This window comes from Synchiropus splendidus, chromosome 14, assembly GCF_027744825.2.
Source record: "Synchiropus splendidus isolate RoL2022-P1 chromosome 14, RoL_Sspl_1.0, whole genome shotgun sequence".
Classification (NCBI taxonomy): Eukaryota; Metazoa; Chordata; class Actinopteri; order Syngnathiformes; family Callionymidae; genus Synchiropus; species Synchiropus splendidus.
Window position 1 is genome coordinate 17829179 of NC_071347.1, and position 26068 is coordinate 17855246.

At 45.8% G+C, this 26068-nt stretch overlaps 2 protein-coding genes across 2 annotated transcripts in view; one reads left to right on the forward strand and one right to left on the reverse strand.

Annotated features, from left to right (window-relative positions):
* The window catches only part of wwox (WW domain containing oxidoreductase), a 134589-nt gene extending 121612 nt beyond the window's left edge, over positions 1 to 12977 (forward strand). The window contains exon 9 of the mRNA XM_053885120.1: positions 12027 to 12977. Within this exon, the coding sequence (XP_053741095.1) occupies positions 12027 to 12218 (192 nt within the window). The 3' untranslated portion in view covers positions 12219 to 12977. The remainder of the gene's footprint in view (positions 1 to 12026) is intronic.
* mafb (v-maf avian musculoaponeurotic fibrosarcoma oncogene homolog b (paralog b)) overlaps positions 8923 to 26068 on the reverse strand; it is a 45672-nt gene continuing 28526 nt past the window's right edge. The window contains exon 3 of the mRNA XM_053885121.1: positions 8923 to 12753. The gene's annotated coding sequence lies outside the window, so the exon portion shown is untranslated. The remainder of the gene's footprint in view (positions 12754 to 26068) is intronic.

The window sequence follows — 26068 nt, forward strand, 5'->3', positions numbered from 1 at the left end:
CTCCTATAGAGCAGTGTTTTCATAAATTATTACCTCCATGGAGGTTATGTTTTCGACGGCTTTGGTTTGTTTGGTCAAAATGACTTCACAGTTTTAAAATTATGGACGGATTTGGATTCAATTTTCTGGAAATGACACACGGAACAAACTCAATTCGTGTCACTGTCAGATTTTAATTTTTGTTCTTTAACATTAGGTGGTAGGACCATTTTTTTAAAAATAGTGCATTAACACAATTCAATGGTGCATGTGGATGTGGGACACGTGTTCTTGAAGGAGAAATGCAGATGCCTTCCGCCTCGTATTGGTGGTGAAGGCGGAAATTTAGGTTTGTTTACTATCATCACAGACATGCTACATTTAGCCTACAGGACAAACAAAAACTCCCCAAGTCTAACTATTGTTGCTGTTTATTCACAGTCTTTTTTTCTCTTCCCCATACACGCACACACAGATACACTCAAACCCTGTCAGGTATCACTGTATGCAAAGATCTCAGCACTGTAGGCATCTTCACAGTACATTACCCCCTGTGTGGAGGATGACAGGCTCTTTCGAGGGTACGACCCACTCCCCACGCTGTTTATCTTCTGGGTCACGTCCTGCCCTCTTACTCCTGACCCCTCACTTTTGACCTCAGTCCGTCAGCCAGCGGACACCAGCACCGAGCTGACAGCTCCCTAAGCCCACTGACCCCAAAAGCAGATAGAAAGGACACCGAGAGATAGAAATATGAGGGGGGGGGGCGGGATTGACTGCTGACCTCTGTTTGAGGAAGGGGGGCGCCGACGTTTAACACGAGTGACAGTTTACCTGTTTGTGGAGGAACAGAAGAACAAACATTAAAGTAGCGTGGCTGTGATGCGGAGGTCTGAGGTTGGAGGACAAACGTGGGTGAACCCGGCTGCTCGAGGTCACACTCTGCCCGAGGAGACAGGTGCTTCAAGATTAGCCTCCACGTTAATGGCCTTTACTCACACACACACGCTCACGCTGGAGGCCAGTCCTGCTGAACTCCTATACCACGGGGACGCCAAACTAGTGAGAACACTGCTCGGACTCTCATATCCTATTTATACATCCCTTCCTGTACATTACAATCCCATTTAGCTGGCCCTGTTTCCTACACCATCCTATTTATGGACCCACCCCCCTGTCGCCATCACGCACTCTTGAATCCTATTTGTGTGCCCCCTACTCTGCTATGCGTGTTCCATCTATCCAAAAGGCTGGTGTGTGGTTCAGATGTGTTCAATTTGTGTGTTAATGTGAGTCTGAAATTGGGAGTCTGAGTCTCACCCAGAATAAGAGATGGTTTAGGGGCTGGAAGCTGGAAGTTGGTGAGGAAGGGTCTTCGGCAAGGCCTCACATGTGCCAGCCTGCCTGTTCAAACTGCGTCCGTCCTGCGACAGGCCTCTTATCTACAATCAGTTCATTTAAGAAGGACAAAACGCCCGTCCGCATCACAGGTCCGACTCCCCGACCTGTCATCGGGCCGTGTTATGAAAGCACCCTCATTCTGTTTGAAGGTGGGAGATGAAAGTGGAGCAGCAGTCAGGGATCTGTCCGTCTGACAGACCTGATTTGGGTCGTGGATCTTGGCTAAAGGGGTCTGAGACAGATGGGCCGAGTCTGAAGCCCGTGTACACGAGTGGCCCGGTCTTTTCCTCTCTCTTGTCTCAATCAATGACTCGCATGTTTATGACTGTGTTTGAGGGCAATTTTTGCGTCAGTAGATCCGAGATCTTATGAACTTCTTTTTACCTCCGTCGATCAGTGGCAGGGTTGTGTGACTGGCTCAAACTCAAAAACGTAGTTGCGATTTGAGCTGCTGTCACTGTGGTTAAAAATGGACCTGACCAGGAATCGAACTTGCGACTTATCCTGCGCTGTGCTAGCTGGTCAGGCAGGTGCCAGCCCTCAGTTTAGACAGCAACGGCTAGCTGGGCTAACAGAACCAGCTAGGACTGAGTGTTCCCTGCAGTGTGAGCTCTTCTCTCCATGTCTCCTGCATGTGCTTTAGGAGCTAGTGTGATACTACTTTGAGCTCATGTTGCCTTCTTTGACTGGTGCTTGTAGACCTGGTGTTGCCTCAGTCTTGGTTATACTGGACTTTTGTCAGGACCATACTGCACCTCCTTTGATTTTTAAAAGATCGATTTAGGTTGAAGAAGATTTAAGTTTTTGTTTTTGAAAAAACACCACCTGAATGATAGTATCAGGGCACGTACAGGCCCTTTGTGGCAAAAGGTGACTGTCATGGAGGGTCTGTATTGCTGTCTTAGGGGTCTCCATCCGCCCATTTGTAAACAGAGTAACCCTGAAACGCACAAGCAGGGCTCACAGATACTTCCCGTACAGTTCCACCCTCTTCTGTGATGAAAACCGGAGCCCGAGTCATGAGCTCATTTTTCTAACTGTTGAATTTCATAAACACGACGTCGCTCAACTCTTGAAGAAACCAGTGATCTACGACTTGAACCGTTTGGCAGACATTTTTATCCAAAGCTGGAGTGAAATAGTATGACTGAGCTGAATTTATTAATCATCCAATTAACTAAATGTTCCGTCTTGGTCTGGTTTAGATGAATGGACTGTCAGTCTTTAATGCAATCCACTTCTCGGCTCACCTCAGGAGAGAACTTAACTACTCTGCAAGGCTTTCATTTCCCTCACTCATTCCTCACCAGGAGTGTTTCACTTCTTGCTCGCCTCTCCATTATTTGTGTTTCCTCCTGATCCTGTCTTCACTCGCCTCCTTGGATAAAGTCTTTGTATCTTTGCTGGTGAAGACGGTCGGAGCAGTCGATCGTATCAGATTATCAGTCCGTTCTGCTATAAATTACCTGCAGCTAACAAGGCGTGTGACTCCAACTATTGCACTGGCAGTCAAAGTCACCCCAGCCCGACGTGCTCTCGCTCTCAGGGAGTCTTCGCTGACTCTTTCTAATCTGGCTGTTTTTTCTGGATTAACACCCATGTTTTTTTTTGTTTTTTTTGCCCAAAAATCTCCTTTCCATTGAAGGATTTTAGCCCTTTACACTAGCCTGTGGTTACCACAAAAAAACACTAAGAAGAAGGTGCCACTGGGCGCCTCACTGTGCCTCACTTCTTCTTAAGTTTCATCCTCCAGGTGGCCCCTTAGTTTTGAGGGAGGCTGAAGCCTTGTTTAACTAATAAAACAAGCACGACCTTTGAGGACCGGATTCTATGGCGAGAGTGGCTCTCAGGCGCACTCCTGTCCAGAGTGTCCCTCACCTATGGCCAGATGTTGCAGGGTTATATTCATGGCTTTAACTCACAGGGCCGACCATGCATCAGTGGAAGTCTTCTCCTCAGGTGTGTTTACGTGCGTGTGTGTTAAGGCTGACCTCATGTCGACCATCCTGACTGGTTGGATGCGGCTTGCATAAATTAATTCTGATGCTCTGCGATGTAATTATGCCGCTGTCAGGGCGGCCCTCCACCTAAATTCATTTTAATAAAGTCGGTCTCCAAGGTTACAGTCCAGGGGTCGGCATGGGGGTCACAATGTATGGATTCCGGTGGAGAATCACGAAGAGGTCTCTGTGGTCACAGCGTTCTACGACGCTCCAGATCCCAGAGCCGCGCTTGCTCTCGCAACCCCAAACAACCGTGAGGTGGCGAGAATAGATGATGAAAAGCGGAGGTGGGTAAGTGGAAAATATTAAGGGGAAGGGTGGGGTGTAGTGAGGAATAAAAAATGAGATAAAGAGCAAGAGAGTCGACAAGGGTAGGGGGACAAGGAGAGTGTGAGGGTGCATCTCTCCTGGGCAGATGGTGGAGTGTATTCTCATTTGTCCTGCGACAGTGTGTGTGTGTGTACTAACAGTAACCTCCAGGGCAGAACTGCAGCACGGAACACGCTCGCAATTAGCCAGCAACACCGACCCGAGTGCTCAGGAGGGACGGGAACCACCAGTGTTCACCAGTCCCACTGGTTTTTACCTTAAAGGACACAACAACAGGCTTTCAACAGCTTTACTTCCGTGATCGCTGAGAGAGTGAGTAGCATTACTGAGAGACTATATTCAGAATATGAGTTCTTAGAAGTGCTTTCTTACTGTCTACCAACACTTCTTCATGACTCGTGCCTTTTGGATAATAGTTTTGACTTTTCACTGAGGGTCCTGGTCATCCAGTTTCTTTTGGTTTTGGACGCTTCCCTTGTCAAGTGTACAGGATCATGATTGTCCTGCTGGGAACACACTTCAAAGGTGGAACTGGACGCCCAACTTTAGGGAAGTTAGAATGGTCAGGGTTCTCCCTGGATCAGCAGAGGGCGTTTCTCAGGGTTGGTTTGGAGAACAGCAGAAGACATGACACATCCTTGACAGTCCTCTTAAACAGGCTGCCTAAAAGGGGCGGAGTCATCCTCCATTGATGGTTTGTGAGGGTCCGCTGACTTTGCGAGTCACGCTTCCCTACATGTTGACAAAAACATCAGGAAACTGATCAGAAATATGATTTTAAAATATGAATATAACCAGAATATAACCAACTATTATGGTTCAGGAGAAGCATATCACACCCGGAAGTTCATGTTCACTCTGATGGTACAATTTCTTCTTTGCTCATTTCTACCAGAAACATTCTAAAATGGACTGGCTCTGTCATTTGTCGGGTTGGTTGTTGTGCCCTTTCATCCCTTGTGCACATGAAGAAGAACTCTCTGTGTAAAGCCTCACCAAAGTTCACCACTGCTTTGTGAAAATGAGTTGCAAACTTGTAGAGCTCAACCTGTTTTCCATCTTCTTTTTTTTTAACCCTTTACACTCTCACTCCCTTCTCTGTCATATCAAGACAAAGCATGGACGTACAAATAGCCTTCAGACCCTGAGCTGGCCTGGACAGGTTCTTCCAGCAGGGGAGGATGAGGATGTGTCGTGGTGATGGTTGGCTGTGGCAGGGGGAGGAAGGCGCCTGCATATAAGTCACAGCTTCACTTACTGAGTTGTAGCCGTTGACCAAGGGCACACTAATCTGTCCCATTAGCAGAGCTCGCACTCTCATAATGTTACCACTGGCTGCACGGAGTGTGTGCGCACCAAGACAGACAGATTACGTGTTTTCCCGCGAAGGCGTGTGAGATAGAATGCTGCTGTGAGAATGTGTGTGCGTGAGGCTGTGGTGGAGCACGTCGCTCTCCTGTGAAAATGACACGTTCCTGCCAAATTAATATCATTACGTTCAGAGTTTAATGGGCCAGCGCTGCCTTCTTATTTAAAACAGGACATCCCCCTCTCGACCTCCAGCACCACAGGGGAGGGGGGAGTGGAGGGAGAGGACGGCTAAATGAGCCGAGCAGACAATGTAGGGACACTTTTTCTTCTGGTTTGAAGATGAACTTTGGAGTTTTGGGTTGAGCTTGATGGGGGAAGAATATATGGTAAAACTGAGTTCCTAAATTCACTCTTGAGTCAAGAAATCTAACTAGCGCTTGTTTGCCATGGTGATGGACAGGTTGACAGATGAGGTTAGACAAGAAGCCCCTTGGACGATGATGTTTGCAGATGACATTGTGATCTGTGGTGAGAGCAGGGAGCAAGTGAAGATAAGCTAGAGAGGTGGAGGTATGTCTTAGAAAAGAGAGGAATGAAGGTTAGCAGCAGTAAGACGGAATTCATGTGTGTGAATGAGAGGAAGCCAAGTGGACAGGGGAAGTTACAGGATGTGGAGATAAAGAAAGTGGGGGGTTTGAAGTACTGAGGCTCAACTGTCCATGATGATGGAGAGTGTGAGAAAGAGGTGAAGAAGCGGGTGCAGGCAGGATGGAATCATTGGAGAAAAGTGTCAGGTGGGATGTGTGACAAAAGGGTGTCGGCAAGGATGAAAGGGAAAGCGTCCAAAAGGGTGGTGAGGCCAGCAATGTTGTATGGTTTGGAAACACTGAGGAAAAGACAGGAGGCAGAGCTGGAGGTAGCAGAGATGAAGATGCTGAGCTTCTCTCTGGGAGTGAGCAGGATGATGATAGGATCAGAGGGACAGCACATGTGCTCAGGTGTTTAGGAGACCAAGTCAGAGAGGCTAGATGGAGATGGTTTGGACATGTACAGAGGAGAGAGAGCCAGTACATTGGTAGATGAAGATGTTGAGGTTGGAACTGCCAGGCAGAAGGTGGAGAGGAAGGTCAAAGAGGAGGTTTATGGAGGTGGTGAAGGAGGACATGAGGTTTGTAGGTTTGAGAGAAGAGGAAGCAGAGGACAGGGTGAGATGGAGGAAGATGATCCGCTGTGGTGACCCCTGAAGGGAGAAACCAAAAGAAGAAGACTAGTCAGCTCACTGATGTTTGACTGTGTTCTGCGTTTGAAGCCTGTCACTACAACACTGACACTCACAGGACACATGGAGTCATGACTTTGATTTACGATTATTGTGATGAACTTTGGAGACTAAGTAAGAAGCAACCAAAAATCTTCAGCTCTGCTGAATCTCTTTGCCCTCCTCATGTTTAATTCAGGTCTTTTATGATGGCCCCACATGGATGTGTGCTACAGGAGACCACGCGGAGAGAGAGCAGAGCACCTTTAACAGCTAATCCCTGCGCCCGAGTCCCGCTCCTTTTACGGCTCCTCTTTAATGAATCGGTGTCCAATAAGGCCTTTTACGGTCGGAGCATATGTTGCTTTTATTAGGGAAAAATAATTAGCTTGTGCGGATCACTTCGGAAGTCCTCTCGCAAGATCAGAATGAGATAGTTTCACAAGTGGCTGCGCAAGTCCTTCTGACTCCCCGTCGTTTTCCCCTTGGATGCCTGGCGTCCTCTCGCGCTCACCTCCTTTGTAACAGCTCTCTTCTTGCGCCCCCCTGCTCCCTCACTTGTCCTTCACAGTCGCTAGTCTGTTAAACACTGGTACGTTAAATCACACACTGATTTGATCTGGTGGTGTGTTGAGTTCCTGAGGAGTCCATGTTTTTAGGTATCAGCCACTTCCTGATATATTTGGATTTGGGTTTTGTGACAAGATATTTTGCTGTTTACAGATGACTCAGTTCTGTTGGCTTGGCCATGAGACTGAAAACAGAGCTTCTTAAGTTTGAGACCATGATTCTCTTAGGGCGGTTTCACACCGCTCTGTCTCGAGACAAAGCGCGTTCGGCTCAGAAGCGAGTCAGGGTTCATCCCGGCTGGAGAGCACCACTTTGTCTGGGGAAACTCTCCACGAAGGGTGAGCTTCTCACCTCAGGCGACTCGGTGCTAGATGCTGGAAACTACGTGTACAGCGAGACTCCACACAAAAATGAAAAATTCCAAGCAGTAAAGTGTTGTCTGGACGGACAACATTTTTAACAACAACTTCTCAAATTCCCAGAACACTGAGTCGTGCAGCTTCAGCTGCAGGAAAATGGAGCTGGGGAAACTGGAGCGTAGTATCTGTGACTTGCGATCTGTGCGGGTGTTGTGAGAGCAGCGTGGATCAACCAAGAAGCTCCGTATTAAGTAGCTTGTTTCCACTATTTCCTAATAAAATAAACTAGACAAGACTCTTTCATGTTTAGTTTTGGCTGTGAAACACCACATTGTGTTACAGCCGTCACCAGTTCAGTTCTCAGGTGAGGACGACTCCTAGTGCTAAGAAGTGACATAGAAATAAGGATGGCTGGTAAACAGGTTGTTGCGCGGCTGATGACGTCGTGGGTCACAAACCAGCTATTTTGCACAGAGCGCCGCCAGCTGAGGAGAAAAAAAGGGACATGGCCTGAAGCGCAGAGGTGCGAGGCTGCATAGCAGGGGGCTAATCGGACTCAGGCCACCCGAGACAGAACCCGCTGTGTGAAACCACCCTTTCAAAAGATCTGAGCCCATAGTAGACGAGTTCAACTGTCTCGTTCATGAGTGAAAGAAGGATGGAGCATGTCATGAGGAAATACGGAAGAAAGCAAAGCCAGAAAAAAAAAACAAACATGTACTACTTTGTGGGCTGCCTCAGGAGGAGGCCGCCGGGCCAGACCCACGGTCTTTCCCTTCCAAGTCAGTGGTGGTAGTGGCTGAGCTTGGGTTTCATTTGGGTCCCAGATTTGCATTGTTATTTTGACAAGATCTGAGAACAGATCAACAGTTTCTCCTCCGGAATGTATGGAGCGAGCAGAGTGGATGCAGAGGGTGTTGGAGGGATGGATGTGGAGAACAGAGGGGCGGCTTTTCTACTTCCTTCCTGCCCTTAATGCTCCTCGGGGGAGTGGGCTGCCCGTGGGTGAGTATTAGCCCACAGCCCGGCGGCTAATGGAAGGTATGAATTAGAGTTTAGTCCACACAAATGACCGCAGGCGGCCTAATCACCAGGGAGAGCGGCCATGAGGAGAGCGGGTCACTCTGAGGATGGAAGGCGGCTGAGAATTATGAAATTAATCTTGTTACATGTTTCATTCATTGTGAAGCACACGGCCGAGGGGTTGTTGTAATTATTACCTTTCGATGAATGTAGCTCACATTACTGCGATCGTCCAGCTCGACTGGCCTGCGGGGGGTCAAGGGTCGTCTGGATCTTCCTGGAGGTGTCTGGGTGCTAATCTGCTCCCCTCCTGGTTGACTGGTCGACCGCTGGGTCGTACACTTCAGTGGGCACCACACCAGCCCAACTGCCTCACACACACAGGGTCGTACACTGTCATACAGACACACACCGTGACACTCAAACACACACACATCTCAAGTGATTCAACAGCGTCCTGCATGACACACACTCACACCACCAACATGCCCAATATGAAACACACATGGAAGCACAGACCAAGACAAAACACAACACAAATAAATCTGCGAGAACAGAACGACATTTTAAAATAACACAGATCCTAAAAAACCAACCCAGATGCACTAAACTAACACACATATTAACGCACCCGTCCTCAACTACTGGATACACATGCTTTCACTTACAAAACAGGAAGACATCAATTCAAAAGTCACACTCACACACACAATTGAAAATACACTTTTGGCGCCGACAAATGCAATCACCTAAAAACATGTCGCCGTTGGCTGTAGTGCACTTGTGTTTCAGTCTGTTTTGAAGTGGTGTTTTCATTTGTGAGAGAAGCCACTGATTCCACACAGAAACCTCTCTGTTGGCTTCCTCTCATCAGACATGTTTCAAGTATCACTCCAAACTGCCGCTGTTTATTTCAACTTCAGTGCCCAGTGAGCTCTACAGTCATCTTCACCTGCAGAAGCTGAGGAGCTCAAACAAGCTTGCTGTGTTTTCTCTGTTACACATCTTTGTATTGCTACCCTTGTGGGGACCTCCAGAGCATTCTCCTTGCCGTAACCCTTTCCCCAGCCTCTCCCCCTAAACCTAACATCCAAAACATTAACCACGACTCTTAACCAAAGTCAAATCCTCAAATTCACACTTAACCTCCCCCTCAAAGGTCCTCACAAGGATAGTGTCTTGTCAATAATTGGTCAGGATAAGCAAGTACACCAACACACACATGCTCCGGACAAGGCTTTGATTTCAGCGGTTATTTATTAAATGTAAAATATCTTTAGCACAGATTAAAAATCAGACACCTCCATCTATTTAAAACATCACGTTTGAAAAAAAATCAAAATAAATAAACATTCCTTAAACAGAATCACGATCCATTTGGAGTCCCAGGTTCTGGGATCCAAGAGACGGGGCGCAGGGTTGAGGCAGGGACTGCAGGGGGCTCTGACTGGATTCCCAGTGGGTCAAATAAAACCAGCTCTGATCGGAGTGACAGAGGTCAGCTGAACCCCCCCTGTGGTCAGAACCTCAACCCGACGCTGCTACACAAACACCAACTGACACGGATGTTGAGCAGAAACACAGAAGGAAGAGAATCGGCCACAGGAGTAAGAAAACAGGAAGACTCTACACACACTGTCCAAGAGAGGATATTGTCTGACAATAGAAGGTTTTTTTATCTTAACCTTGACCTTTTTTTCCTATTTTTTTTTTAAACATCATTTTTCTTCAACTCATGCCGTATGAGAATTTGGGGGTTATAAAAGTACCTGAAAGAATTGCTAGGTTCTCAGCATGCATAGCTGTTTGTATTTACAGGTTCAAATGTACAGGGACAGACTGCTCTACAGTTCTGGGTCTATGTACACGGAGGGAGGGAAGGGGGCCGCATGTTGTACCTACAGATGACTGAAGGGGTCACATGCACGGGGCGGAAGAGACTCCACACTGAACAGAACACGGCAAAACAACGACACGGTCACATCACGCCTCCCGGGTTGCTTTTGAATACGCTCATTATTGCGCGTACATGACTGTACAAGAGTTCACACAGAGACCGGAGGACGGTCGTCCCCAGAAGCGACCCGGCCTGGTTCATCCATGTATTATTGCACTGTCTTCCTTCTGTGGTGAGGTGCGTCACAGCTCTCTGATCCCGCCGCGCTCTGACAACAGTCATGTGAACTCAGGTGTGAGGAAAAACTGAAGCGATGCAAGTCTCATATTGCACTGCAACAGTTAGAAGCTTTAAATTCAAGTCAGGTTTGATAATAGCAGTAGCAACTGCAGGGTTGGAGGGAGACGTGTTTCCACTAGGGGGCGCCTCAGTGCATCACGCTACTGTACCATAAGAGCAGAGTAGTGTTGTTGTTGTCGGTGGTTTGAAGTGAAGGTTCAGGACCTGGTCCTTCACTCTCCATGATAGATGGCGGCGGAGGGTCAAGAATGTTCAATCTCATCAGCCTCTTTTCTGCAGAGGTCACTGGGTCAAGTGGTGACAAGGCAGTGAAACACTTCACTTAAACCAGCAGGGGGCGCTGGATTTGAATGCAGTTGATTTGATGAAGTTGTGTGTTTATAGTGGTGCCACTGGCTGTTTCGCGACTTTAAAACGTGGCTGGATAAACAGAACTAAGGGATCTAAACTTTAAAGTGGTAACTTTTAAAGCCAGTTCAAGGTTCTGTGGCTGTGAAATCTTCAGTGGGAGTGAGATCAGATGCCCTAACCAGAGGAGCCCAGCTTGTGTCGCAGCTCCTGGCATTTGTCGCTCTTTGATTTGGTGACATGTGACGGAGGGGAAGTTATCGGCGAGCTGCCAGGTGAGACGGACAACGGCGACGTCTCCTTTTCATCTGCTGTTCCTCGCCCTTCAAACGCCACGCCGCGTCTCTTCCTGGCTCCGGTTGACTCCCACTCTCTGTTTAGAGAGACGTTTAGCAGCTCTCGCTGGAGAAGCAGCTGCTGCTCAAACATTTGGCTGCAGATTTGCATGAGAGCTGCACATGGGCTTGTCTCAGCGTCTGCCAGCGCCCGCATCCCCCCCCCGTTCCTCCCTCCCCAGCACAGATAAAGAGGTGAACCCTCTCATGCGTCCGCACAGAAGTCGACTCCAGTCGTCACAGCAGCTTGTAGCCGCGACATGAAAGATCCGGCTCTGAGTGGCCGAGTCGCGTGTGTAATTCTCTTTGACGTGTTTATTCTGCCGCAGCTACGACTTTCATTTTCAAATGTCACCCATTTCCTCCCCCGGATATCCACACTAATTACGGACTGATAGGTCGCGCTGCTTGAGAGGAATCAGCAGGTTTCTCCAAACTCTGTTTTGCTCTTGACAGGACTTGAAACATTTTTGGAGGCTTTACGTTGTATTGTGATCATTTAGCGCCCACATCCTCGGACACACTTGGACTTCAGTCAGATTTAAGTCACTTTAACGTCACGAGTGGAGGGGATTTCTGGGCTGGCGCCACACGACAAAATGAAAATAATAATTTTCATGAATTACGCTTCATCGTAAACTGGGTTTTGGCTCCGAAACAGCGAAGTTCAGCCAGGAGGAGTCAAACTCAACAAAGAAAACAGAACTTTCCGGCCGTGTGAAATGGAGTAAATGGGAAAAACTGGGAGCCGTTCACATCCCTGTTGTCTCCGCTCTGAGCAGGATCTGGAGTGTGACGTCCTGTTCACCAGAACAAGTTGCTTAAATAAATAAATATATGTCTATAAATATATTTACAGTGCTTTCCCTTGGTGATGAGTCATCACGTGTCCGCCTGCTGTCTCCTCCGCAGCAACAGGGCGCTGCCACCACGGTGTACTGCGCGGTGGCGCCGGAGCTGGAGGGCCTGGGCGGCATGTACTTCAACAACTGCTTCCGCTGCCTGCCGTCCCTGCAGGCCCAGGACCAGGACTGCGCGGCCTCTCTGTGGGATCTGAGCGAGCGTCTGGTGCAGGAGAGCTCGGCGGGCGTTCAGGCCCTCTGATGGATGAGGACGTGGACCAGCCAATGGCGATCGATGGAGGGTGGGTTGGGGATAAAAAGGGCGGAGACTGTACAAGAGAGCTGCCAATCCCTGGGAGTCCAAACGGGCTTCGGTATACACAGGTGGCTAGTCAAAAACAATAAAGACTCTGAGGTGAATTCACTACAAATGATCGTGTGGCTCCTCGAAGTTCAGCCCCGGCGTCATGCTGGAAATAATAAATCGTCACATGACAAACACACTGGAGGTTTGGTTGCGATGGTTATGTACAATATTCGCACTGACTTTAGTCTGTACACTATATACATCGTCTGATTTTTGGGGCGTGTGCTGGGGCGAGGGGGCTTTACATGTTTGTTGGCCAAATCGATTCAGGACTTCTGTGTTCACTCCCTTGTTTTTGTGATGAGTGGAACTTCCTGCTGTTTATTTCGGGCCGGATACTAGGTTTGCCGTGAAGCCGCTGTCGGGACGTTGTGCTTTGTGGCATCTGGGTGCCGGGGGTGGAAGCGCCGAAGCTCCGGTGTCACAAAATCTGCAAGAGATACCACACAATACCTGTTAGACCTGTTGGTTTCCCAATAAAACTCTTGAACCTGCAACTCTCTTCCCTAGCGTGGTTACTTTTCACACAAGTTCCACTCTCACTGTGAGCTACATGTCGAGTGTGAGGTTCTGGACTGAGGGTCCCACTGACGGTAGTGACCCAGTGTAGCTTACTGAACGCAGTTTTCCTTCTCACTTACTGATAACATGTTCTGACCCGACAATCTACACGGGCCGCAGGTGTCTTATCAATGTACGCTCACATCAGTGGACACATGTGGAAGACGCACACTACTTGTCTCACGTGGATACACTTCGGATTCCAAGTGTGTAACTAATGGATTCCTGAAAATGAACTCCTCCATCCTCAGTGTCTGACGTGTAGCATCGAATTTCATTGGTCTTGCCTTCCTGCCGTAGCTATTAGCATTATTAGCTCTTAGCATGACAGAGATACATTAAACTCTCTCAGAAATGTACGCAATATTTTCAGCCAAATATTGTATATAATTGTATCAGCTAACCTAACTCACATTCTAAATTAGCTTCTAGCTCTTTTAGCGCTTTTAATTTAGCTCATTCTCGAGCTTAGCAACTTGGCAACAGACTCACACAAGATATTGTTTATTATGCCTTGAAGTCTTTGGAGATTATACTTTTTAAAAAACAATGATTCAATAGTTTAAAATAAACTACTCATGTCACAACTTGTGTTGCTACATTCTGAATCATATACTTATCGTGGAGTTAATGGTTGGTGACACGCTCCATAGTGTTTGACTCGTACATAATTCTGTGCTGTTCCAAGAACAGATTTAATTCACGACAAAATATCAGTATTACGTAACACAATGTAAAAAGTATATTTATGTAAAAATAATTTTTATTTTTTATTTTATTAATGGAAAAGCTTAGCACTTAAAGGCTGGTCGCTAAAAGTGATTCATATTCAGTGACACACACACTTTTGTCTTCCTATCTTAGTGAGGACCATTGTTGACGTTCAGTGGCCATCACCCTTTCCCCAGCCTCTCCCCCTAAACCTAACCATCTGAAACAAATGGCTAAACTTAACCTAAACCCAATTATAATAACCAAGGTATTTTGTAGTTTTAACCCTCAAAATGAGGCTTGACAAAGGGAAGAACGGCCAAAGTTTTCACTTTGCAAAAATGTCTTCACTCTGTTGAATAAAGACTCACACAGGTTCTCACAAAGATGAAAGTGTAACAACACACACACACACACACACACACACACACACACAGAGCTAAGTTTGAGCCGCGACTGCAGTCAGACGCAGCGTTTGAGGAAAACTTCAGTGGGAGGAAACAAAGAGACTCTTCGGGAGCGAACAACAAACAAGTATCCATGAGTGTGTCGGCGCGAGGGAAGCGGCTCTGGCTTGGCTTTCATACAAAGTCCTATTGATCAGGATGTATCGGAATCATCTGATAGCTAATCGATGCGCTACACTTCCTCTCAGTGAACCAGGAGAAGAGGGAGGGAAGCTCTCACAGAGGAGGACCTTGATCTCCTGACCCCTCCCTGCACACCCTCTCACGTCTCTTCATCTCTCCTTAAACCGAACCCGAGCGCCGGTCCTGTGCTGAACAAACACCAACACGTCCCCGGATGTGACTTTCATCTGTCGCCTTCACACTTTCCCCTCCGCGCCGACTTTATTTCAATTTGTGCAGTAATTGTTTACGAGTGACCGTTTCATTTTCCATTATTGTTTTTATTTCTTCCTGTGATTAATCCGGCCTCGCGGAGAATAATTATGAGAGGATTGATTCGATTACGCCTTTGTTCTCCTCCGATCGGCTCCATTGACCGAGGGAACGCCGTGTTGCCATTTTGAGCGGATATATTTAATGATCACAATCAATGTTAAAGCTCTCTCCAGACTCAACCAACTCAATAAATATCTGCCAGGAGGAAATTTACCATCTAACTACGGCAGCAATAAACTCTTGGACTCAGTTCGCCTCCCCCCCCGCCCCCCGCTCTCCTTCCACTCTCGCTGGCTTGGAGCGATTAAAATGCTTGTATATCTTCAGGACTGAGCTGGAAACTACTCTTGCCGTCCATCAGGATCTCAACACGTGAGGATGACACCAAAAAAAAAAACCTACACATTGCAGTGAGACACATTAGACACTTAGAGACACGTGAATATCTGACTTATAAAGACTCTAAATAGAGATAATGCCTCATACAAAACAAAACACTATGATCGCAGTTTGTTTTCCTGCCTGGAATTTTCATCTTTGCTTCCTCTGTGGCACCATCGCCATTCTGCACAGGGACAAATGTAGGGCCTTGATCATTGCAGGTTCAGGGGGTGACTTAAAGAACATCTTTATTTTGTTTTGTTTTTTTCATTCTCCTTAGATTTTCACAACCCTGCCCTCATCTTATAAACCTTTCTGCTCTCTTTCTTCTTCTGGTTGTAGTGGTGCCTCACCATCTTTCCGTGAGGTAGCATCTCCCTCTTATGCTGTGAGAGGCCCAGATCCAGAAATGGTGTGCACTTACTAAATCTAAAAACAATATATCTAAATAATATATATAATAAATAATATATTAAATAAACAAATAACCATGTGAGAATTAAGCCTTTTACAAAGACAATAATGTGACTCTCTCTCTCTCTCTATCTATCTATCTATCTATCTATCTATATATATATATATATATATATATATATATATATATATATATATATATATATATATATATGACACACGCAGATCTGATACTCCAGAGGCCTTGATGGTGTCGCTCACTAACACACTGGCAGAGATGGAGGCGTGAGGCCCACGTTCTGCTTCATACACAGCAGCTCGATACTCTTATCCACCTGGGCACGTGGAACGACGCTCACCCCCGTGGCCTTAAACTGACACATTACATCTCCACTATCTGCCAGTGACAGATGTTTTTACGGGACATATGTGATAGATATTGATTCGCACGGCCAAGCCAGTTAAGACACAGAGAAAAATGAGTTTCTAAAATCATCGTGGCTGAAGAGGGAGCGCTGTGAGGGTCACCAGGGAAAGTGAACGGTGAGTCAGAAAATGCATTGAAACCACCTGACAAATTGTGCTTGCTACAAAAATATGAAGGTCAAGAACATTCCTGATCCTGGCCTTCATAGTCACCACTGAGGACATGTACACATCTCCTTCTGTCTCCTGTTCCTCACTTCCCTTCCACTCTGCCTGCACTCCCTTCTTCGCCTCCCTCACTCTCTCTTCATGACTCACATGCATTCCACTGTCTTCTACTGACTTTCATTGCTCTTCTCTCACAACAAATCGCTGTAGCATCAGCAAACATCATTGTTCAGAGAGACTCCTTCTACATACCAAAAATATTACAGGCGCTTATGTGATCAAGGCTCTAATAATAATGATCATAATTAGTGGATCAGCTGTGGCAGTTTCATTCAGGCCCCAATTTAATAATGAATTTTGGGATGTTCAAAACTAACTCGTGATCTGAGTGAGTTATTCCTCACAGTGAACCGGAGGTGAAATGAAAATGGTCATTTCTTAGATTTATCGCGTTAGAATTGCACATGCGAGCAGTTAGTCATAAGTGATTGGACTGATTGGAAACATGCACGAGTGTGTGTGTGTGTGTGTGTGTGCGTGTGTGTGAGAGTGACCTTGGCTTGGCCCGCTGGTAAAGTGGGGCGTCAGGCGAGCGGGTGTGTGAGCAGCCAAGCGTTCCTCCTCAGATTAGCAGGCTTTATTACTGCCACCAACCACTGGCCTGACAAATCCTCTTATTTCATTTTACCTTCCTTTACCTTGGGCCGCGCTCTTTCTCTTCCCCTTCACCTTTTCTTTCCCAGAAGCGTCGCCTCCCTCTCTTTTCTCCTGACTCTGCAGCAGCGCTGCGCTTCACCTTGCTCTCCAGCTGGCGCGCTCCCCCACTCGAACTAGTTTCTGTTTCCTCTCTTTCGTCTCCTCATTGTCTCCCCATCTTCTGTTGTCTGCTCGTACCTACGCTGCCCCGGACCACCTCTCCCCCCCCTTCTTTCGCTCCCTCCCCCCCTCTGTATGGTGTGATGAATCTGTAGACAGGGGCTAATAATTGTACTTCAGCCCAAGTGCTCATTTTTCTTTGTGTTTGAAAGCTGTGACAGGCTGGAGCTCTTTCTTCCTCCACCCCCTCCGCTGCTCTGGCTTTTCTTTCTTTTCTCACACAATTGGGGAGTAAAATAACACCGGGTTTACAAGGTCATGCTGTCTAGTGGCGAGGACACGCCAGGGATTTGGGGGGGGGGGGGGTTGTGATTTTCTTTTCAACTTAAACTGGAGGCCTCTTGCACTTTAAGGTCTCATCTCTGATGCATACATTCATGAGACATCATGATGCAGCCATAAGGCTTTATAGATGGTGTTACGAATGGTCATAATCATGTATGGTGATCTTTTAATGCAGCAACTCAAGAACCTATAACCATGACCTTAACCTTACCCTGACCTTTGACCTCTCCACACTGTTATGTTACAACTATTCTCAAAATTCTTCCACTCTTCATACTTTACAAACGTAGTTATGATTCTAAATCTATATCTAAATCTATAAATTCTCCAATTCTAAACATTCACGACACCTTATATAAAGCCTTATGAATGCAACATAGATGGGACCTTCATATTAAGTGTAACAGTCATTTCATTGTGTCAATTATCAGAGGCTTTTATGAACTGCACTTCCTCATGCTGAGACCCATAATGCTCTGCAACAGTTGACAGTGTTGTAGCACCGACCTTCACACTTCTTATTCACGTGTGTATAAGCTGCCTATTAACTCGTTTTTCATTGTTATGATGCGCTTATTAGCATATTTCTTTGGTAGTATTTGGTAGATTTTGTCGTGGAGCGTGGCACCTAAAAAGTTCACAATGAACAACACGGTAATTACTTATTATAAACAGGAGAGTATTATGTTATTATGAGTTTAAAGTAAAACTTGTTTTCCTGATGAATCCTTGTTTGCATGAATCTTTTATTTTCATAGCAGCTGTGACTAAAGTGAACAAAGTGAGGGAAGTTCATTCTCAGGTAGAGGAGAGTTTTAGGACCTGCGAGTAGGCAAAGCTTGAGTCATAGTTCGCGAAGCAACAGTGGACAGATGGTTGATCAAGCATTATTAAAATAAAACTGTCTCAGTCTTAGTTGATCTTTGACCAAGTTCTCACGACTTTAATCGCATCTTTTCCTTTGAGTTTTTCTTTACCAGTATTAGTATAAATTTTAGCTAGTCGCTAACGCTTATCTGCGATTCCAATCTATGAAGTCCATGTCGGCCTGACCAGAGTAAAGTGAGTTAGCAACAGAACTCTTGAGCCTCAGAAGAAATTCAGGTCCGTGAAACGTCGAAGGAAACAGCGCCCCCCGTGACTTGTGAACGCATTAGTTGGTCATGACAGTGTTAACACGACGGTCACCGTCGGACATTAACATGCACTAGAGCGTCATCTCGCTTCCTCCTCTGCGGTTCATCGCCAGTCGTGGTGCGGTCCAGACGTGATGATTGACGGCGCGGTGCTGATTTAGGTGTCGTACTGAAAGCTCAACAATAACCTGCACGCAGATAATCACCTCATTGAGAACCGCTCCAGCCTCTCTCCACTCACAATTACGATTGTCTACGTGGTCGTATAACCACGCCGCTCCGTTTAACAATGCACTTAATGGGCTTATTGGCAGCCGACCAGCGCCTGCTTGTAAATAACTGGGATGGCGTTTGATTCTAATACATTAATCCCATAAAAGCAAACACGGGAGAATCATAGGAATTTGGGAACGTGCGGCGCGGGCGGCGACAGCTGAAGATTTATGCCGCGGCCCCCGGCCGGCCTCATCGCTCACCCGCATGTCTGCAAACTTTTTTTTATTTGTTTCATTTCCAAAAGCGATGGCTCATGCGGGTAAGTGCAAAGCATCGTGGGGGTGATTAATATGCATAATTTTTCAATCGCAAAGATCTGTCGGAAAATACAGGCGGCCTGCTAAAAGCTTAAAGGAGGAAAAGAAGCGGCGGCACGACGCAGCTAAGTAGCCATAAGAAGACTGGAGCGTCTGCTTCTGATCACAGCCGTTTGGGTGAAAAGCCTTTTAACCGAATAAAAAACAGACGTGAAATACATAACAGCGACCTCAGTGCTTTGGTTTTGTCATTTATTTACCTGCGTAATGTGACTCCTCGGAGCCGCCCTGCTCCCCTGTGGCCGCGGCACGCCGCATCTGCATATTTAAACTCTGGGAAAGTCTCTGAAATAATCCAATTGAGTCACTTCTGTCCAGTCTTGGTCTTTTGCAGATGTTCAACATGAAGCCATTACGAACAAGGCCATCCATCACATTAGACTGCGCCTCAAATTTAAGGATCAATGGATTCAATTAGCCAGAACTCCAAGTGGAAAGGATCAAAGAGGAAGTTTGTGTGACCAGGAAACCATGGGCCTCACAGCTATTGACAAATACAGATGGGTGTTATTATGAAAAATCATCGGCGAGCGCATGAGTGTTTGTGCGGGGGTTGGACCTTCGCAACACACTCACACTCACCTCGGAGATTAATTACTACTGTCGTGAATCACTGTGCAATTAATTAACTCATTCTCTGTAATGAGAATGTGTGTGTGTGTGTGTGTGTGTGTCACTCTGAAGCCCCTCTCAACCCGGACCCTCCCTAACTGCTTCCCTCTCTATTAAAATGCAGTGTGCTGTGACATCACGCAGGAGATCCAGACACATGCTTCAATATAACTGCAGGTCATGTGACCGCAGGAAAACTTCTTTTTAAAAAAATGTTTTTTTATGTAACTGGCAATAATGTGTAGCCTCAATCTGGCTGAGGAATGTCTGGCAGCACTTCAGTGGTTGAACGTGACTATCATGCGGCTAAGCACGTGGGCTAACTGATGCACGCGTTGGTCACCCATCTGTTGGAAAATAAATACCGTAATTTCCGGACTATAGAGCACACCGGAATATTAGCTGCTCCCACTAAATTTAATAAGGAAAATAGATTTTGTTCATACATAAGCCGCACCGGTCTGTAAGCCACAGGTGCAGTGGTGCTGTCTGAGCTGTGGACAGGTCAGTGGTGCACCGGCTTAAAAACACTTTTCAAAAGTGGTTTTGAAAAGGCAGTCCAGCATCCAGAGTGAGGAAATAGAGGAAACAAGCTGCGTAATACGGAGCGTATTGGTTTATCCACGCTGCTCTCACAATAAGTTGAGCACAGTGAAAAAGATTACTCTCTAAGGTTTGGAGGTTTGAAGTGAAGTACAGTTCCACATCTTTTATTTACATTAATGCCCTCAAAATATACTGTTTTCGCCCGCATGCCCAAAGTTCCGACACCACTGCCGGTCTCAGCTGCTGCTTCTCAATTCCGACTCTGTTGAGGGAGCTGTGGACACGCGGGCAAAAACAGTGCATTTTGAGGGCTTTAAGGGTAAATAAAAAGCCTCTGATTTCATCTATTTCATCGTCTCTGATTTAATATGATTTCAGCCAGTAAAAATCCCTATAGAAGCCGCACTGTTATATAAGCCTCAGGGCTCAGACTGCGAGAAAAATGTAGCATCTTATAGTCCGGGAATTACGGCAAGTAAGAAATATAGATTATAGATAAAGAAATACAAAAACTTTTGCTTGAAATTATTTTTCAAATAAATAGTTACCATAGGGAAAGAAAAGCAATTTAATAAAGCAGTTTGTTTTTTTTGCTCAGAATAAGGGCCCACTAAATGTGGTTTTTGGGTCCCGAACCAATAGTTGCAAATCACTGGTAACATGGAGGGGAGAGACAGTGTTGGGCGGAGCATGTTGGAGATGGAGGTCCCATGTTTAAGGAGCAGGGGAACCACTGTGGGTTAGGGTTGCACGACATGTTCAGTACACCATAGAGGAAGCTGAGGATCGGTTTAGATGGCGGAGACCGACTTGTTTTGGCAACCCCTAATAGGATATACCAAAAAAAATGAACTGTCATTTGAAATAAAGGAGAAAGAAAACCCCATTTTTGATCCACTGCTGGCAGGCAGGTGAGGGGCAGTGTCTCCACTTGGCCAACTTCTTTGCTGGCGGAGAAGTTGGCGAAGGTACACACTGCTACACTACAATAAGTCCCTCCAATACAAGATGTAAAACACAACAATAAAACATTGGTACCTGCCGCCTCTTCCCCGGCCTCATTCACTCTCAGAGCTAATCTGATTGGTGCATAAATCATGCTGACATCAGCACGGGTGGAAGTTGGCCCGCACACACACACACGCGCGCAGTGAGGTGTGAGAGCAGCGCCTTGCTCCACGGTGATCATGAGGACAGTGGATAACAGATCTCTCTTTTATCATTCCCTGACTTTCCCTGACATTTAAAAAGCCATTAACACCACTGAGATTCACCCTCGTGTACATTTCATATGGAACTGGGAACCAACCCCCCCCCCCCACTCCTTTACACCCCTTCACACTACAACACACACTCTTTGTTGCCACTCACTCACTTGCTGGTGTGCAGGAATGATCCCAGTGATAACACAAAGCCCAAATGACACAGAGCGAGCAGTGAATTATCCCATAATAAGCTCTTCACCCCGGCCGCCTTTCCTGAAAGATTAGAGGAAAGAGATGCGGCCCACCGCCGCTGTATTTTAGAAGCGCTGAGGCTCAGCCAGTGACACTCTTATCGATCCCCTGTTGGAATCGATGATGTTTTGGGGCGGTGATATGCTTGATCAGAATGCGCCCCTCCCTCCCCCCCTCCCACCGTCCCTCCACGCCGGTGACAAATGGACAGTAAGTGGCTGTGCTCTTGCAGCGACTGCCTTTGTGAATGGTAATTACCCAACAATTGCACCGCACATACATGACTGTACTGTAAACGCTAACAGCATAACGCTATTTACTGCTGTGCATTGGATTAATTTATGGCCCATTATTGCGCCGCCTATTGTTACAGTGCAGGGGATGATCGAGGGGCTGGGTTTATTGTAATCACAGGGCTGATAGAGAATGGAAACGTTGCTAATGCATGTAATGTGCTGGGATGCAGTGGCGCTAAAGAAGCGCGCGGGAGCTACTGCAGCCAGTGACGTACGGCCTCGCTCTTTAGTAGCCGGACGCTCGTGATGTTGCGTGACGCAGACACATGCTCTGCACTGACGCGGTGGCCCCAGCACTTGGTCGGCTACGTGAGTGAAACCAAGAGCGGGCCGTGAGTCATGACTGGCCGTGATATACACGTGCAGATATTGAGCTCAGTCATTCAAACGTCTGCGGTTGGCCAGACAGGCACTTTTAGAGATTGTGATGATGTTTCAAGCCACTAAATCTTTTGTGTCTTGAGACACAGGGAGCACAGGGATCATCTCAACTAGGGATGGGCGATATGGACAAAAAAAAAAATCACGATAAATACATTTTCATTCTATTCCATGTGTTGGACACTACAGTCTCTCTTGAAACTGTTTTATGATGAAACTTGTTAGTGGCGTATTTGTTTAAGTTTAAATGGAATAGTTAACTACGTGTAGAGATGAGAAATTCAGTGTTTCACGTCTCTGGTAGAAGCCGCTGGTGTCTGACAGACTGCTCTGCCAGCTTTATTGAGGGGTTAAATTGAGCCGTCTGTCTGCTGTATCATGTCTCTGAACAGTGGACTTGAACTATGGGCCAGTATGGACACATTTCCTAGATGCTATTGAAGAAATATTGGAAATCATGTCAATCAATGATCATTTAGTCATATTCTATTCTCAAAATCATGATACGAACTGTCAGTCCTTTGTCTCGTGTGATGAAAAACCTTTTGACAATTCTCTCTCCTAAAATGGTTGTTTTCCATTGTCTTATTGAAGATTTCACCAATACTTGCTTTGACTGCTTAAGAACTTGACACTTTTGAACTTGACTTGCATTTCTCAGCTGTTGAGGTCTGTGCATGTCAGTGTGATAGTCTAACCTTTTTGATCTCGAACAAATGGGTCCACTGAAGTAATAGAACTGATTCATGACTCTTGATTTCATTTGTGATCAATAACCATAGATGACACTAAACCATGTGATCATCGCAAAGATATTCATTTGTCATCGAAAAGTCCAACCAGCAGCAGAACCAGGTTCATGTCATCAAATTTACTAAAAAAAAAAAGGAAAAATACACTTAAAAAAATTGAAAAACTGAATAAAATTCTGAATAAAATAAATATAATAAAACCATGTCATATAATAAAAATAATAAAACTATGTAACTAAACTCCAAAGAAGATATGAGTGAAGTGTAAACAAAAGTTTTGCCATTTCAAAACTGCTTCAACAGGCGCTTTCATGAACAGTTTGTACTGTTGTAGTTGTCAACTTAAATCACAGACTTGCAGCTGTCAAGTCAATTCAGTGATGCACTACTGCCACCATACGTGGCTAATGTATTAAAACTGAGCGTCTCATGGCCCAGAGGTGTAAAACAAAAAAACTTTTAGCAGCTCCAGCCCTGTGGTTAAGACTTAACACCTATCCTGAGAACCAAGGCTCTCATGAATCCTATACTTTTTGTGCACCTCAGGCCACCGTAGCTCAAGCTACCTTCACTACCAGCTTGACCTGATCAGGTTAAAATGAATGTGACAGTGCCTCTATGCATCTCGAACGCATGCGGATGATGCGCTCATGAGTGTCGGAATTTTCTATACTACTTAAAATAACCAGGGTTACGATAGTGAACAAGATCTGACACTTATGCCAGGCACCAGTAAAGACCGAGACCAAACTGAATACAGTATGCAGAAGCATCAGTCTAGTGATCATAGAGACACATTTATCTCCCACTGCACAAGAAACAGCAGCCATTCCTTCAAAATACATCAAGAACTCAATGCTGGAACAAACTGTGCTCTGTTTGGTTCTGGTCTGGACACAGAGAACCATAGTCAGTGACAGTGGTGCCAGTAGTGGGATGGCATCTCAGGAAGGGTGTGAAGGAGGAGGAAACTGATGTGTGACTTTGGAACAGCTGAGGCCCTGACTGATGTTTGTAAGTCGGCAAATTTAACTTTCTCTTGAAAAGCCTGCTCCCTGAACGTTGGCTGCCACTCGTGAAGGCGTGTGTATCTTCTGAGCGGGCGTTCGACTGAGGCGCGGGATTGAGAGTAAATACTTGACTGAGGGATGAGGAGAAGGATCTAAACAAAGAAAGCCTCCTTCTCTCTATCAAGGCAGCTGGAGATATGGGTGGTGTCTAATGCTGGGAGCCTGCAGCTCCAGATAGAAGGTGTACTTACTCCTATCTGTGCTCATCGGGAGCAACAAACCTCGGCTTTAATTCACATTTCAACTTTTCCAAGTCGGCACTGATATGGAACTTGGAGCTGAGCTGTGACGACGCTCCTCACGGTGGTGAGTTTCTCGTGTGTTTGCTCTTCTAAAGTGAAGCTCCTGGTTAAACAGAAAAGGCCACGGCTTCACCGGGTCAGACTGGATGAATGGGGGGGTGGAGGGGGGCGACATTTAATAAGTCACAGCTCGATGTTACGTTTGAATATTCTTTAGGCAAATACAGAGAGATAATAGGTGGAAGGGTGGATGTAAAGATGAGAGAAAGGGGGCAACGTTATGAAGATATAATCATGAATGGCCATAAGAGAGAAGGAGCGAGCAGGTAGTAGACGGAGAGAGACCCGGTGAGTTATGGCAACGGTAAAGCCAGGGAGATGGCGGAGAGAGAGCGAGAGAGAGAGCGAGCAGGACAGACAGGATGAGTTATGGACCCGGAGAGGGAGAGGGAGCTTTCACACATGGAGACAGCCCAGTGATTTAGGGCTAAAGGACACTGAGACAAGCTCTGCTGCAAAAGGTGATAGACCTGAAGAGCAGTAAAAGATTCGGTGCAACACCACGGCAGACTGTGTCGGCGGCGGAGCATCTGTTCTCCTGCTCTTATCTTATCAACACAAAAGCCGCTGTAGAGTCAAGAGCGTCATGAGTGTTTTCAATAGAGACACTTATGGACGAGTGCGGCGAGGCCGTGTTTATCTTTTTCAGGAGGGAGAGCAAGAGCCAGAGATGAATTGCAAAATATTATGTCACAGGTGCTCCACACTCCGCCGCTTCAGGAGCAACAGTGGCTACAACGTTCCTGTGGTCCAAGTCACACTGGTGGAGAAGGCCACGCAGTTAAGGACCAACGTTGGCACGCTACCATGGTTCAGTCTCTGGAAATGATGTTTTGATTCTTATTATAAAAAGGCTTTAAACAGTGGCTTTCTCAAAGACAAAAGAGGCTGAATACACATTTATGACTCACGTTCCTTTCTGAATTTGTTTTGACACAAAGCCACTCTAAAATAATTCAGATTTAACCATGTAATATAATAGAAGAACAACTGAATGTATTACTGCTTGTCTTTGCTTCAGCCTGCACGGCATTAAAGTCAAATAATTGTGCTACTAGAGCAAGTGATTTTGCAAGTGTGGCACGAAAAATGGTGAAGCCAAGTAAAGCCTCATGCATGTACGACACGCAGTCTTAAGTCTCAACTGAGATATTATTCAATTTAGTTTTCACTTAGGACAAACAACATGAAACCATTTATATTTTATTTTATTGCCTCTTATTTTCTTCTTCTCTTTCTTTATTTTTTTTATTGTTCAAACAATGGAATATTATTATATTGGCATTTTATAATTTCTTTTCCATTGTGATTCATTTACATTCCATTTATGAGGTAAAACACATATATTTTGTGTATACTACTTGGTTATTTCATATTAAAAAATGAAGTTATGTATGCGCTCAGTATGACAAACAAATGTATATATTTAAAAACATGAAAAAGATCCCTCGTAAGAGTTTGATAGACAGAACATTTCCACCCCGCACACAGAGCAACAGTATATATTGTAACATTATTTTCTATCTGTATTTTTCTCCAATAGTTATACTCCAAGATACTCGTTAATTCGATTACAGTCACTTAAATAAACTTTCATACCTTTCTAACTTTCCAACTGCATGATTCACGACTGCCAGTAAATGATGTCGCCTCACTGGACATTAAGTGACCCACTCCTGCTCTGTACACTATTAGACTCAGTCAGTTTTTTATTTTAAGCCATTCATTCATTTACAACATCACTCTATTTTGTTCAATTCCAGGCGTCTTCATATGTGCTGCTGCCCCCACGATGTGGCACAAGGATAGACGCCCCCGTCCCCCTGCTGCTTCAGGCAAATTCTTTTCTAGTTGCTCCATATAAAGTCCGTAT